The 12,584-nt window shown below is 52.6% G+C and overlaps 3 protein-coding genes across 3 annotated transcripts; all 3 read left to right on the top strand.

Annotated features, from left to right (window-relative positions):
* N7446_012613 (uncharacterized protein) lies at window positions 1-3,845 on the top strand (the record flags this gene model as incomplete). Its single annotated transcript, XM_058521355.1, has 2 exons — window positions 1-1,819; window positions 1,873-3,845. 2 exons carry the CDS (start codon window positions 1-3, stop codon window positions 3,843-3,845), a joined length of 3,792 nt encoding a protein of 1,263 aa, XP_058366721.1.
* A 217-nt stretch (window positions 3,846-4,062) lies between these two features.
* Window positions 4,063-4,485, top strand: N7446_012612 (ATP-dependent DNA helicase PIF1; the record flags this gene model as incomplete). Its single annotated transcript, XM_058521354.1, has 1 exon — window positions 4,063-4,485. The coding sequence occupies one exon, from the start codon at window positions 4,063-4,065 to the stop codon at window positions 4,483-4,485; it is 423 nt and encodes a 140-aa protein (XP_058366720.1).
* Window positions 4,486-9,632: 5,147 nt separating this feature from the next.
* N7446_012611 (uncharacterized protein) lies at window positions 9,633-10,567 on the top strand (the record flags this gene model as incomplete). The annotated part of the gene is made up of 2 exons (XM_058521353.1): window positions 9,633-10,501; window positions 10,528-10,567. The coding sequence occupies 2 exons, from the start codon at window positions 9,633-9,635 to the stop codon at window positions 10,565-10,567; spliced, it is 909 nt and encodes a 302-aa protein (XP_058366719.1).
* Between the last annotated feature and the right edge of the window lie 2,017 nt (window positions 10,568-12,584).

Here is a 12,584-nt window from a genome sequence, read left to right as displayed (position 1 = left end):
ATGGCGTCCGTGTCGGAGGATCGCGTGTTGTGCTCTCAATGCGCCCGTCCTTGGCAGTCCAGTCGATATAGAACCTGCTCTCGCTGCCAGGTCCTGGCACGTAACCGCCTTGCCAGATCCAGATTGCTTCCTACCACGGTGCCGCCGTCCCTGCCTGCTGCCCCCGCCCGTTCTTCATCTCTGCCGTTCGCGGGCCTGTCTGGACAGCGTGTGCTCTGTTCACGCTGTGCACGACCTTGGCAGTCGCCTCGGTACAGGGTCTGTGATGACCGCCGCCATAAGGCTCGCATGATGCGGCGGCGACGGCGTCCGGTACCTGTAGCTGCTTCTGTGGACCCGGGCGCGCAAGTGCTGCCCGTTCTTCCTTACATCCGTGGACCGTCTATTATTCCAGTGCAACCTCTATGGTGGACACGCCTTACCCAGGCCGCAGTCCGGCCCTTCTCTCAGGACTGGTCAAAGGACTGCTCCTTCTGCGGTATTCCCCTTCTTTCTACTGAGGCTGATGGCTGGTGCTGTCGGCGAGGCCGCAGACGCCTACCTCACCTACCACCATTCACGCCAGCTGTGCAGTCTCTCCTGGACCGGTATCAAGGCCGTGTGTCTGCCATGAGCCGTCGGCTCCATAACCTGTTTGTCTTCTCCGCCATCGGCACCACTGGCCAATTCGTTCGATTCCAAGGTCAGGCGAACGTGGTCCTAGAAGGCCGGATCTACCACCGTTTGCTGGATGTCGCGGATACGGGTCACAGCATGCACTGGTTTCTTTATGACGAGTCCGAACGAGGTCTACGGGCAAGGCATCATGACATCCCTAATGACATTCTACATGGGATACACGATTTTCTCAGTCTGGTTAATCCCTATGTGCGGACCTTGCGGCACGCCGTCAGCCAGGTCCCGGACCAAACAGTCGCCCTCGCTGTTGAGCTCTCTATCCCGCCTGCGGGTGGTGAGCTCGCTGCAGTTATCACTACAGAAAATCTCCGCCGCGTGGCCCCGCGACAGGTCGTCTTTTACAGAAAAGGTGGCCAGCAGCCACGGTTCGTTCCGACCCTGTCTTGCCAGTACGAGCCGCTGCAATATCCACTTCTCTTTCCACATGGCACGCGAGGTTGGGGCTTTCTCGACGAGTCCCGGAAAAACATACCTTGCACGCTGATCCAATGGTACCGCCACCTGTTCCTGGGCGAGCCACGCATGCGGATCTATGGCCGTTTGGCGTGTGAATATGCTGTGGACATGTTCTCGCGGACGGAGGAGGAGCGCCTGCACTATCTCAAACGGGGCCGACGCATGCAAGCTGCTGCCATGGATGAGGCTCCAAATCCTGACATCCCCGATCTCTTCGAGAACAAAATCCCTGCCGGTTTCATGGGGTCCCGGGCCTGGGCTTCGGACCAGGTGGCTGACTCCCTCGCGATCGCGCGACAGCTGGCCAAGCCGTCACTGTTCCTCACCATGACGACCAACCCTAACTGGCCCGAGATTCAGTCCCAGTTGCTCGCAGGCCAACATTTCACAGACATCCCTGCGGTGGTGTGCCGTGCGTTCCACGGACGACTCTGTGGGCTGAAGGCCTTTATGAGGGAGAAATTTGGAGGCCTCCTGTACGAGATATGCGTTACAGAGTTCCAGAAACGGGGTCTACCACACGCGCATCTGGTCGTTAAGCTCCAACATGAATTACCTTTGAGCCAACTAGATGGCTTCATCTGCGCCGAGTTACCAGATCCGGACGAGGACCCTGCCCTACATGCAGCGATCGGCAGATTCCATATGCACTCACAGAACCACTTGGACCGGTCCACGTCACGCTGTAACCGAGACGGCCGCTGCATTTACGAGTACCCTCAACCTATCAACAACCAGACATGGATGATCTTGGTCGTGTCCATTACCGCCGACGCAAGCAGGAAGATCGATGGGTGACTCCTCCTGTACCCGCCCTAGTGCACCTGCTCGACTGCCATATCTATGCGGACGTGTGCTCTACAGCGACGATCTTCCTTTACCTGTTTAAGTACCTCTTCAAAGGACCCGATCGGGCGCGCTTTGGTATTCGGGCCCTCCACGATGCCCGGGCAGACAATGAGGACGACCAAATAGATGAGTTCAGAGACGATATGAACGCCCGTTACCTCTCTTCGTCCGAGGCTGTCTACCGCATCCTCAACTTCCATACTGTCTCCAAACGTCCTGGTGTCCGCTGCCTCTCTGTCCATCTGGAAGGCAAGAACTTAGGGAGGATGCACGATCGAAACCAACCGGGTTACTCCGAGATGAGCGACCTGTTGTGGTACTTCAAACGCCCATCCACAGAAACCTTCTCAGGCTTGAAGTATACCGAGTTCTTCAGCCTTTTCTACCTAGAGACGGTGCCCCTGGATGTTCCACTACACAGAGGTCAGACCCTCATTGCTACTGTCACCACCGAAAAGGGACCATGCCAAAAGGTGTTGCGCCGTCGAGTCAGCCAGCCTATTGTCACCCGACTTCAGACCGTCCCACTTCGTCTGAAGGAAACGTTTTACCTACGCGCACTGCTCCAGGTGCGGCCAGCGAACAGCTTCGAAGATGTCCGCACTATCCGGGGGCACTGCTATCCCACATACCAGGAGGCTGCCACTGAGTTAGGACTCTTCCAGGATAACCACGAGGCCGTGTACGCGATGAATGAAGCGATCACAGCATACAGCCGCCCGTCCCAGCTCCGCTTTCTCTTTGCCCAGCTTCTGTCTAACCTTCCATTTCCAGCTGTGGAACTATGGTCCCGCTTCCACGGCGATCTCAATGCTGACTATAGACTACGTCACCCTACGGCCCACGCCACAGACCTTGCCTTGCAGGACCTGGCACGCTATCTCTCAGCACAGGGATCGTCCTTGGCACAGTGTGGCCTACCGGAGCCCGTTCAACGTTGTGCGGAGGTGGATTTGGAACTTGCCTTCTTCCAGACCCAACTGGTATCTATCCGCGGGAGGCATAAGGAGGCCTACGGTAGGATGAATTCGGATCAAAAAGGCATCTTCGATCATCTCCTAGACCAATCGGACATTGGCGGCTGCTACTTCATCGACGGCCGTGCGGGTCGCGGGAAGACATTTTTGATGAGCGCCATGTGTGATCGCGTTAGGGCAGACGAGCGCATCGTATGCGTGACTGGAACCACCGCCCTCAGTGTGATCCATTACGAGCGGGGTCGGCCGGCCCACTCGGCCTTTGGCATTCCTGTTCAGGAGTCTGACATGGGCTTGGTGTCTAAGGTCAGCCCCCAGTCAGGTCGTGCAGAGCTCCTACGCCAGGCCTCGCTCCTGATCTGGGAGGAGCTGCCGATGGCGAAGAAGGCGGTCGTGGAGTGTGCAGACCAGCTCCTTCAAGATATCATGAGGAATGACCTGCCATTTGGAGGAAAACTCTTCATTGGACTAGGCGACTTTCGTCAGGTGGCACCAGTCGTCCGCAGAAGTTCTGGGCCTACAGCAACTGTCAACAGCTCTATCCGCACCTCCACGCTCTGGAACCACTTTAAGGTCCTGCGGCTGACTACCCCGGTCCGACAGGCCGGGGATCTGGTATACGCAAGATGGGTGGACCAGGTAGGAGATGGTGTACACCCCTATGAGACAAGTGTGCCACTGCATCACTTGCAGCATCTTGACGACCTTGACGCTGCGGCAGACTTCCTCTTCCCACAAGATTCCGTCTCTACCTCCGCCGCTGCTGTCCAGCACGCATTCCTTAGCCCGTTTAACGCGCGCGTTGATCTGTTTAATAAGCTCATCTTAGAACGGTTACCGGGGCGTGCAGGTATTCCGATTTTTGCTAATGACTATTCCCTGTAACATGATTCTAATCGCTTGACGCAACTCACCCTTCATGCTCCTCTGGCTAACCTTCCACTGCGCCAGAGACCTATTACAGTCATGATACGATTAAAGAACTAGACGATTCCACCTTCAATCTCCCCACGGGTGCAGAGGCGGATCTTCTCTCGGTATTGAACGAGCCCGGAACCCCCCGCATGAGCTCTCACTCAAAATTGGCGCCGTTGCTAGCGTGATGCGGAATCTCTCCATCGAGAAAAACTTGGTCAAAAACGTGAGGGTCCAGGTGGTTAATCTGCTACCAAATGTCGTGCAGGTACGGTTGCTGCGACGAGCATGCACGCCTGGCACTGAGTCGCCGACGTTCTACCTGCCACGGATCACATTCGAGTTTCGGCCTCACCGCGCGAATTGGACGGTGCAACGGCGGCAATTTCCCCTGCGTCTAGCTTATGCCACCACCTTCAACAGCTGCCAGGGACTCACCCTGGACCGGGTTGTGCTAGATCTCACCCTGCCCGTCTTCGCCCATGGCCAACTTTACACTAGCTTATCCCGCGTCCGCTCTGCCGTAGACATCCGTATTCTCCGAGACCCAAATGACATAGAGCAAGACACCATTAATGTCGTTTATCACGAATTGCTACTGCCTCTGTGACAGCAGATAATGGGGCGAAATTCGACCTTTATGCAGCCACCATGGCGACGTTCGAGATTCACATATATAGAACCTACGTTGAGAGCTTTTATTTAGTCCCATAACATCGATATTTCAAGAATGAAACTCCCTACCATCCTACTCGCCGCGCCCAGTAGCAGCGGCCGAAGGCCGCTGCCAACGCGACTCGTATTTGAAAAAGAAGGTTGTCGAAGACTCGATATCTACAACCACGTGAGCGCTGTTGTGTCACGACAGCATCTCCATGAGGCTCTTCAGGCAGGACGAGTAAACGCCGCTGACTTGATGACTGATCAACCGAGTCGCTATCCACACCTCCATTTCCCCACTGGTTCCATACAGTGCCTTCATGGACAACATCGACTAAAGGCTGGAGAACACTGCTTACCACTGATCGACCAATGGTGGACTGTTGACTTGTACTTGGAGGGTAAGCCAGAAATTCACCACTTGCTTTCCCCCAGTTTTGACAGCCCCAAGACATTAGTCCCGGTCTTCAAACAAGTCTCGTTGATGAGTATTCCAACGAGAGAGTCCCAAGCGATGGTGAGATTTACATAAAAGTTCGACAATATCGAAACGAACCAAACGCACACTTCGAGAATCGATGGTTGGCTCGGCTGTCAAACAACAAAGCCAGGCGGCTCCGCGGACTTGAGTCTCATCCGAGCGTCCGAGCTGCTTTTGATTCGATACTCGTCTTGCCCTCCTTGATGATACATGGAATGCAAATCGGATCTCTTCCGCAGGCTCTGGCTATTTGTTGCGACGAGGTAAAATCATCTGTCGGACTCCAACGTAAAGAGATGCTGATTACGATCGTAGGAGATAGTTCACGCGCTAACTAGGCTACTGCAATATTGGTCTTCACTCGTGGAACACAACCGTACTAAGATGCTCAAAGTTGACCCTCATACAGTGGAGATATTGCAACTCCTGGCACCTGGAGTCTCCTCGAAGGATAGAATCACCGTGAAAGGCCTTGTACACAGTGGCGAAGTCTTTTCAAACTTCACACAATCCGAACGTGCCTCGATTTGGAAGCGACTGAAGAAGACTGAAGACATAATTCCATCCCTGTATACGTTCTTCAAAGATCTACGGTACCTAGAATCATGCGCGAACTGCATCAAACGACTTATCACTCCTTCCAGATCTTTCCCAACGATCAAAATCACCATGCGCGCGGCATTCGTGTCCTCCGATCCCACCTACGCGCAGTTCTTGATACAGACATCCGAATCTGAGTTTCGGTCTTATTCGGACTCCCAGGGAGACCCAGCAGAACTTGGATATCGACAACTCTGGCTCTATGCTATGCGACATTACCCAAACTTATTCAAAAAGCCGCCGAGGAAAGACGGGAAAGACCCCATGGCGAAGCCTAATCGTGAAGTGGTGGAGCCTATGATACTGTATGACATGGCTGTGCTCGCAAAGAGACTTGGGTTTCACTCGCCACAGATTGAACAGCTCATCCAGCAGTCGCCAGATCGGCAAATCGCGCAAGATGCTCTTTTGAAAGCCCGGCGACCAGATCGTTATCAGTATAACAAGGAAGAAATCGAGTCACTGATCAACAAAGTCACCGAATGCTTCTTGAGGGCCGTCCCTCACGACCAGAAGCTTCCGGTGCAGTTCGTTGGTGGAGGAGAACTCAAGAAAGAATCTCGATGTGGATATCCGCAAGCCGAAGCCCAATTACGAGATTGTCAATTCCTTTTCATTGATCAGCTCCATGGTGACTCACTACAAAGGGAGCGAAAAGCCACCTCCACTTTGGTGAGGAGGAGTGTCTATTTTACCTCTTTCAGCAAGATGCCAATGCCCCGTGTGAATAACGACACGGCGGGCAGATCTCCAAACCCTGAATTGCCAATGTCTCCGCTTTTCGTTTCGAGCAATCGTTCGCCGCAAAACGAAGGAGGGGAGATTGGGTCTGCGGGTCCAGGAGCCAGACGGGATAGCAGCTTAGAGCGACAACGCTTGAAAGAAGCACGTCGAGAGCGACGTCAGCAGAAGCGAGCGAAGAAGCTACGGAGGCGACAGCAACGACAGCAGCGGAGGCAACGATTCTCACGTGCCGACTGGCATTCGATATCTTCTTCCAGAAACTTGTCACCATTATCTTCCGGATCTGACAAGGAGACCGCACGCATTGATTCGGAAGGCGGCGGGTTAGGAGAGGTATTGGAGCCAACATCCGAGACAGAATTCGTGCTAGTTGAAAGTAGGGGTATAATAGATGGAAATGAGCAGGGTCTTCCTGATAAGGAACCTCCCGTAGCCGATGAACTCGAGCACGGTGAGCCTACAGAGGAGGATCACGGTTTCAGCGAAGGTGAAGAATCAGAAGATAGTCACGCGGAACTGGGATCTGAGGACGAGCAGCCGCGGGGAGGGGCTGAAGAAAGTATAGCTGGAGGAGAATACCTGGAAGATGACAATATGGAAGAGCATGCAAGCGAACAAGACAATGAAGCGGCAGAATCAGCAGTGCAACTTTCTTCGGCGAAAGAAGTTGAAAGAGCACTGGAAATGTTAGAAGGACGTGAGACGTCGGATATCAAATCGGGGCCCTCTAGGACTGTGGGCAGAAAAGGTGCAGCGTTGCGTGAGAAGGCCAAGTTCAGTCCATATGACCGGACACAGCGGCGCCAACAAACCCGCAAGATATCAACACCGCCACAGGAGACTCTGGAGCAGGATATAAACGCACTCTTACAGACGGCTACCCCGGAACAGACAACGAGACGTATTACTGACATCAATTTCCTCGAAGCACAGCATCCTCCTTTATTGGGAGCAAATGAAGAGCAGAGCCCGCGGCCCGTGGCTAGTCAAGTTGACCTGACTCAGGACCACCAACAGGCACCGGAAGAAATATTACGCTCCGTCGAGTTCGAACCGCAGTCAGAAATTCCGAGCTCGATTGATCAGAACTCTAGACGCCATGGACTAATGAATACCCGGTCGGAAGGACAGTGGTCAGAGTCTGTCCCGCCGGACGCTTCGCCGCAGTTTCAAGTCATAGCAGATGCTACGCAGGAAGGCACGGTGAGGGAGCGCCCCTCGTTATCACCACAGCGAGAGTCTTCCACGCAGACCGATGTGAGCACACGCATGAACAGAGTCAGATTAGAGAAGCTGCCCGAGAAACAAGACAAGTCTCGTGGACGAGGAGAAGGAGCAAGCGATGCAGCCAAGCGCTCTGCGGTAACAATCATGTTCCGTGCACGTGATGAACACGGCGACTGGAATCGCTTGGTCCACCACATGGTGGTGGACCTATCCGATCCGACTCCTGTGGAGCGAATGGCGTCCAAGAATGCGCGAGCACACAAGGCAACCTTTTATGACCAGAATCTACGGCAGGTCCCTCCTAGGCAGTGCTTCGATGCGGCGATTGAGGATGGCACGAACACGATCTTTATGACTTTCGGCGACGATCTGGTTGTGAGCGAGGAAACGGTGAATTCGATCACACGGGCACTTCAAGCTGATTGTGATTCCGATCGGCCGGCAAAACGTCGGCAGTAGACTTAAGAGGAATAGATGCAGTTAAGATCTAGATCAAAGTACTTGTGACCAATACAGACTGTAGTTAGAAGATCCAGTCCCTTTGGGGTTCATAAGCCAGGGTGGCCGCCAGTTGACAGTTTGAAAGCCCACCTAGACCGGGAGCTATGGACGTACGTCCAAAGTGGATCCACGTCCACCGCCCTCAATCTGTGGCCTCGAATCAACTGTACTTGTTGAATATCACTGCGGCTAAGCTTATGGATGGGATTAGGGTCGGAGATATAAAGACGGGCTACCCCTCTTCTGTAAATAAGTGAATAAGAATCAACCTTACTATCACTTATCTTAACAGGTTATGAGCCCGGGTTGCTCACACAACACTTGAGAACTTCATTTAAAGGCTAAGTCTCCACTTGAAATGATAGGTCTATCAAGTGAATCGATTGATTAACACCGTCAAGGAACTGCGGACATGCTGAAAGGAGCATGAAGACCCTCGAAGAATGAAATGAATTCCCTCCTTCCGGAAATCACAATATCACATGTGACAGACACTATAGTGTTACAAAGATAACGCTGACAACTGTGATTCGTGATTGTGATCACGGTGTGACGGATACCACGATGTTCGAGAGATAATGCCGACACCTGATTTGTTGCTGTGATCACAGTGTGACAGATATCACGGTTGTCTCAGAGATAATGCCGATATCTGTGATTCGTCACCATAACGAAAAGCGCATTTCAATACGAGGAATTGAATTTAGGCAAGCTATATGGTTCCCGCAGCCAGTTCCAGAATATGCCTCTCAATTGTCGTCTCTACATCAAAAGAGAGCACCACCTCGGTATCAGAAGAGACCATATAGACACAGTTGGACAGACAGAGAACTCAATCTACTTTCACACTTCCGGCAGATTCATCATTGGAGTCCCCAACAAATTCGAAAATCATTTTTCCCATCGCTATCCCTTGGCGCTGTCCGCAAAGCCTACTCCCGTCTATCTGCTGAAGAACGCAAAAATCGAGCGTCAATTGTTTCAAAGCGTCACAGGGCCTCTAACACTAACTTAACGTGCTCCGCCCTTGGATCTTGTCATCTTTATATTCCGATACCCATCGATACTACTGAAAGTTCCACGCATCCTCATCCTGTGCCCCAGCCTAAAGACAACGTTGGAGCTCACGGATCCTCTATGTTAAGGCGTGAGGAGGACGACCGAGTTCTTGCGCCAGTTGACAGGATAAACCGATACAATCTTCGACCAAAAAGGTGTCAAAGCTTCCTCGAGAGTCTGTCACGACACCCTGTCGACCGGCTTCGCTTTCCCCACTTCTTCAAGTCGTATAGAAAACACTTGGATTTGGACGGGGCACCAGACACGGACTACCTTCCTCCAACCCAATCACCTTCGCCAGATCCATCTGACCGAAGTCCTTCCGTCGTCTCAAGTCTGCCCAGTGCCGCATCAAGTTTAGAACTCTTTGGTTTAGAAGCGCGTTCCCTCAGCCCCTCAGACCACGATTCCTCCGTTACTTCCAGTCTGCCCAACGACAGACCAAGTCCAGAATTCTTCAGTTCAGAGGAGCGCCCACTTACACCATGACTGACATCGCGAAATTTGAGCAGTTTGGATTAAATGCATTCTACAATGGCATTCCAATACTTGATGATGCCAGTGACTGGTTTAAGTGGAATCAGAAAGTCAATGAGTTCATTCGGATATCCGCCGTTGCCGACGATGGAACGACTCCACCGATAGAGGAAGAGGAAGCACGGCAATGGACTCATCGCCAAAAGTTCTACTCTGCGATGATCACGGCAAAGCTGACACACAATGCGGCACAAAGGATCAGCGCCTTTGAGATCTCTCGAGTCCACGCACTCTTAAAGGCAGTTAAAGACAACTTCAAACCAGAAGGCACTGGCACATACGTTAACCTCCAGCGACGGTACATGTCCCTCACAAGAGAGAAATGTGGAAGCGCTCAAGCCCTCGGAGCCGAGATCAGGAAGATCCATGCTGAGAAACTTCTCCTTGACCCTGACTGCGTGAGCTCCGAGATTGAGCGAACATTCTTTTTCGTGCACGCATTAGGTCCTGAGTATGAAAGTTTCCGTGATCATATATTTCGGCAAATGGACCTTGTTAACGAAAGAGATGCCAATGGTAACATCACAAAAGCGGCGCCCACGTTCGACTATATCGAGAACAAGGCAATTGAGGAAGAACATAGGAAGGGGCAATTGAGCAAACAACCAACAGAGGCGCAAGGGCTTCCTGCTCTCGCTATAATCCGAGGGCCAGGTGACAAGAAAGTCATACCGTCATCCGACGGAACGACATGTCGAATCGAGATCGATAACGTCCCATATTGCTCTTTCTGCCGGAAACCTTATCACGTGGACTCTGAGTGCTTCAGCAAGAATCCAAGACCGAAGGATCAGAAGAAAGACGGAAAGAGCCACAAGTCAAAGCCAGGCAATTCACATACAGGCGCACGCAAGCCATTGAAGCGGCGGCCCTCCACGGATGACGAAGACGATGATGTCGGTGGCCCAAGGGATCCAAAGAAGCCCACTTTTATGGCCACAAAGGTCTCCGGAGAAGATGTTAATAAAGCATTCGGGAAAGATGTTGAAGGCAACCTCGCCCTGTTTGACCACTTCCCCACAATGATGGCTACAAAAACCCTGTCGATCCGTGACGCGTGGATCGTCGATAGTGGATGTGCTCAGCACGTCTGCAATAACGCCTCGAGATTTGTAAAGATGGACAAGTACCATGGACCACCACTGAGAAGCGTCGATACCTCAACGACTCCCTCGGGAGTGGGGACAGTCAATATTCTTTGCAATGTACGAGGCAGAAGGAAATGGCTTGTGCTTGACAATGTCCTCTACGTCCCATCTGCACATGCAAACCTCATATCGGTGCTCCAGCTTCTCAAACGAGGAGCAAAAGTCGAGTTCTCAAGCCAAAGTGCTAGTATTCGCAACAAGTCAAACGGAAAGAACCTATACACTGCCAGCCAATATCATGGAGTCTACGCACTTGATATATGGACGAATCTCACCTTTCCCTCCTACCATGTCGGTCCACAAATGGCTCTTTGGCATAATCGGCTGGCCCACCTGGGCGATGCGAACCTACATCGGCTTAAGAAGCAGGCCTTCGGCATCCGGGACATGGAACCACGTCAACCATGCAACCCATGCTTCCAGGGACGAATGATTGAAAAGCCCCACAACCGCTCGGGACGAAGCAGACGAGGGGAATATGCAATGGAACTTCTCCATATTGATGTCGCAGGGCCATTTGACGAGGGCCTTGACGGCAGTCGCTATTGGCTCACCGTCGTCGACGACTTCACGGGCTGGATAGAGATTGTCCCTATACCACGACGACAAGAATTTGTCATAGAGTCACTACGTTTCTTCCTCGATCATAACGAACGCCCTGAACGGAAGTGTAGACGAATACGCCTCGACCGGATCCCTGAGCAAGTGGGAGAAGAGATGAAGTTCATACTGTTCTCACGGGCAATCCATGCCGAGGTCACAGGCGTTGATCAACACCAGCAGAATGGGGTTGCCGAGAGAGCCCATAAGACAATTTATGATCGGGTTGGACCCACGCTAGCACATGCGAGGCTGCCACCTAAATTCTGGCCAGAAATTGCTCGAACCGCAGCCTTCCTCTCCAACCGGTCGCCGTCATCAAAGCTCAACATGACTCCGTATCAAGCCTGGTATGGCGACAAGCCGGACCTATCACGACTCAGAGTGATCGGATCCAAAGGGGAATACTTGATCCCACCCAAGCAGAGGAAGAAGCTCACAGAGCCAAGAACCAGGCCATGCATTCTACTAGGCTATGAGGGAAATACCAACTACCGTATCCTGCTACAAGACGGAAGAATTGTTGGGACCCCAAACGCTGAATTTCACGAAGTCCTTACAGCTCCTTCCACACAGACTATAGAAGATGTGGGAGCCAGACGAGACGGCTCACCTGAGGCAACGGCTGCTGCCGCAGGGGGAGTAAGACGGTGGGACTAATAAATCAACCGTCAGTAGGCATACGGCAAGCATCCGTGCCCGCCTCTGGGCGCCAGTTGTCAATGGCACCACCAGAGCGAGCCCTACCTAAGTCGAGGAACGATATCTCGCACATACTGCCTCGGTCGAGTAACGATAACTCACGAGTGCTAACCCAGTCGAGTGACGAGGACTCGCAGACACCAGCGTCGTTTCAATCGAGTGACGATGACTCGCAGCCATTTGTTGCTGTACAGGGAGACAGGACCTTGTCGCCTACACGGAGTGATGATACCTTTGGATCATTTGCAGATGATTTACAAGACATCATCCAGAGGAATGACTCACCACCCGGCGGCGACCAGCAACAAGACGACGCTCAACAAGGTCTAGTTTCAGGAGAATGGCAACGATCTCCAGAACTCCAAATTGACCGCCCAGTTCATGAAGTGCGACAAGAAACACTAGAACACCACCCTGAACTCAAAATTCGCGCTCCGCACGTCACACTAG

Source organism: Penicillium canescens, assembly GCF_028828765.1.
Source record: "Penicillium canescens strain IBT 15451 chromosome Unknown utg000010l_segment0_segment0, whole genome shotgun sequence".
Taxonomy (NCBI): Eukaryota; Fungi; Ascomycota; class Eurotiomycetes; order Eurotiales; family Aspergillaceae; genus Penicillium; species Penicillium canescens.
The sequence above is the reverse complement of the archived record's forward strand: the minus strand, read 5'-3'. Positions and strand labels throughout refer to the sequence as shown.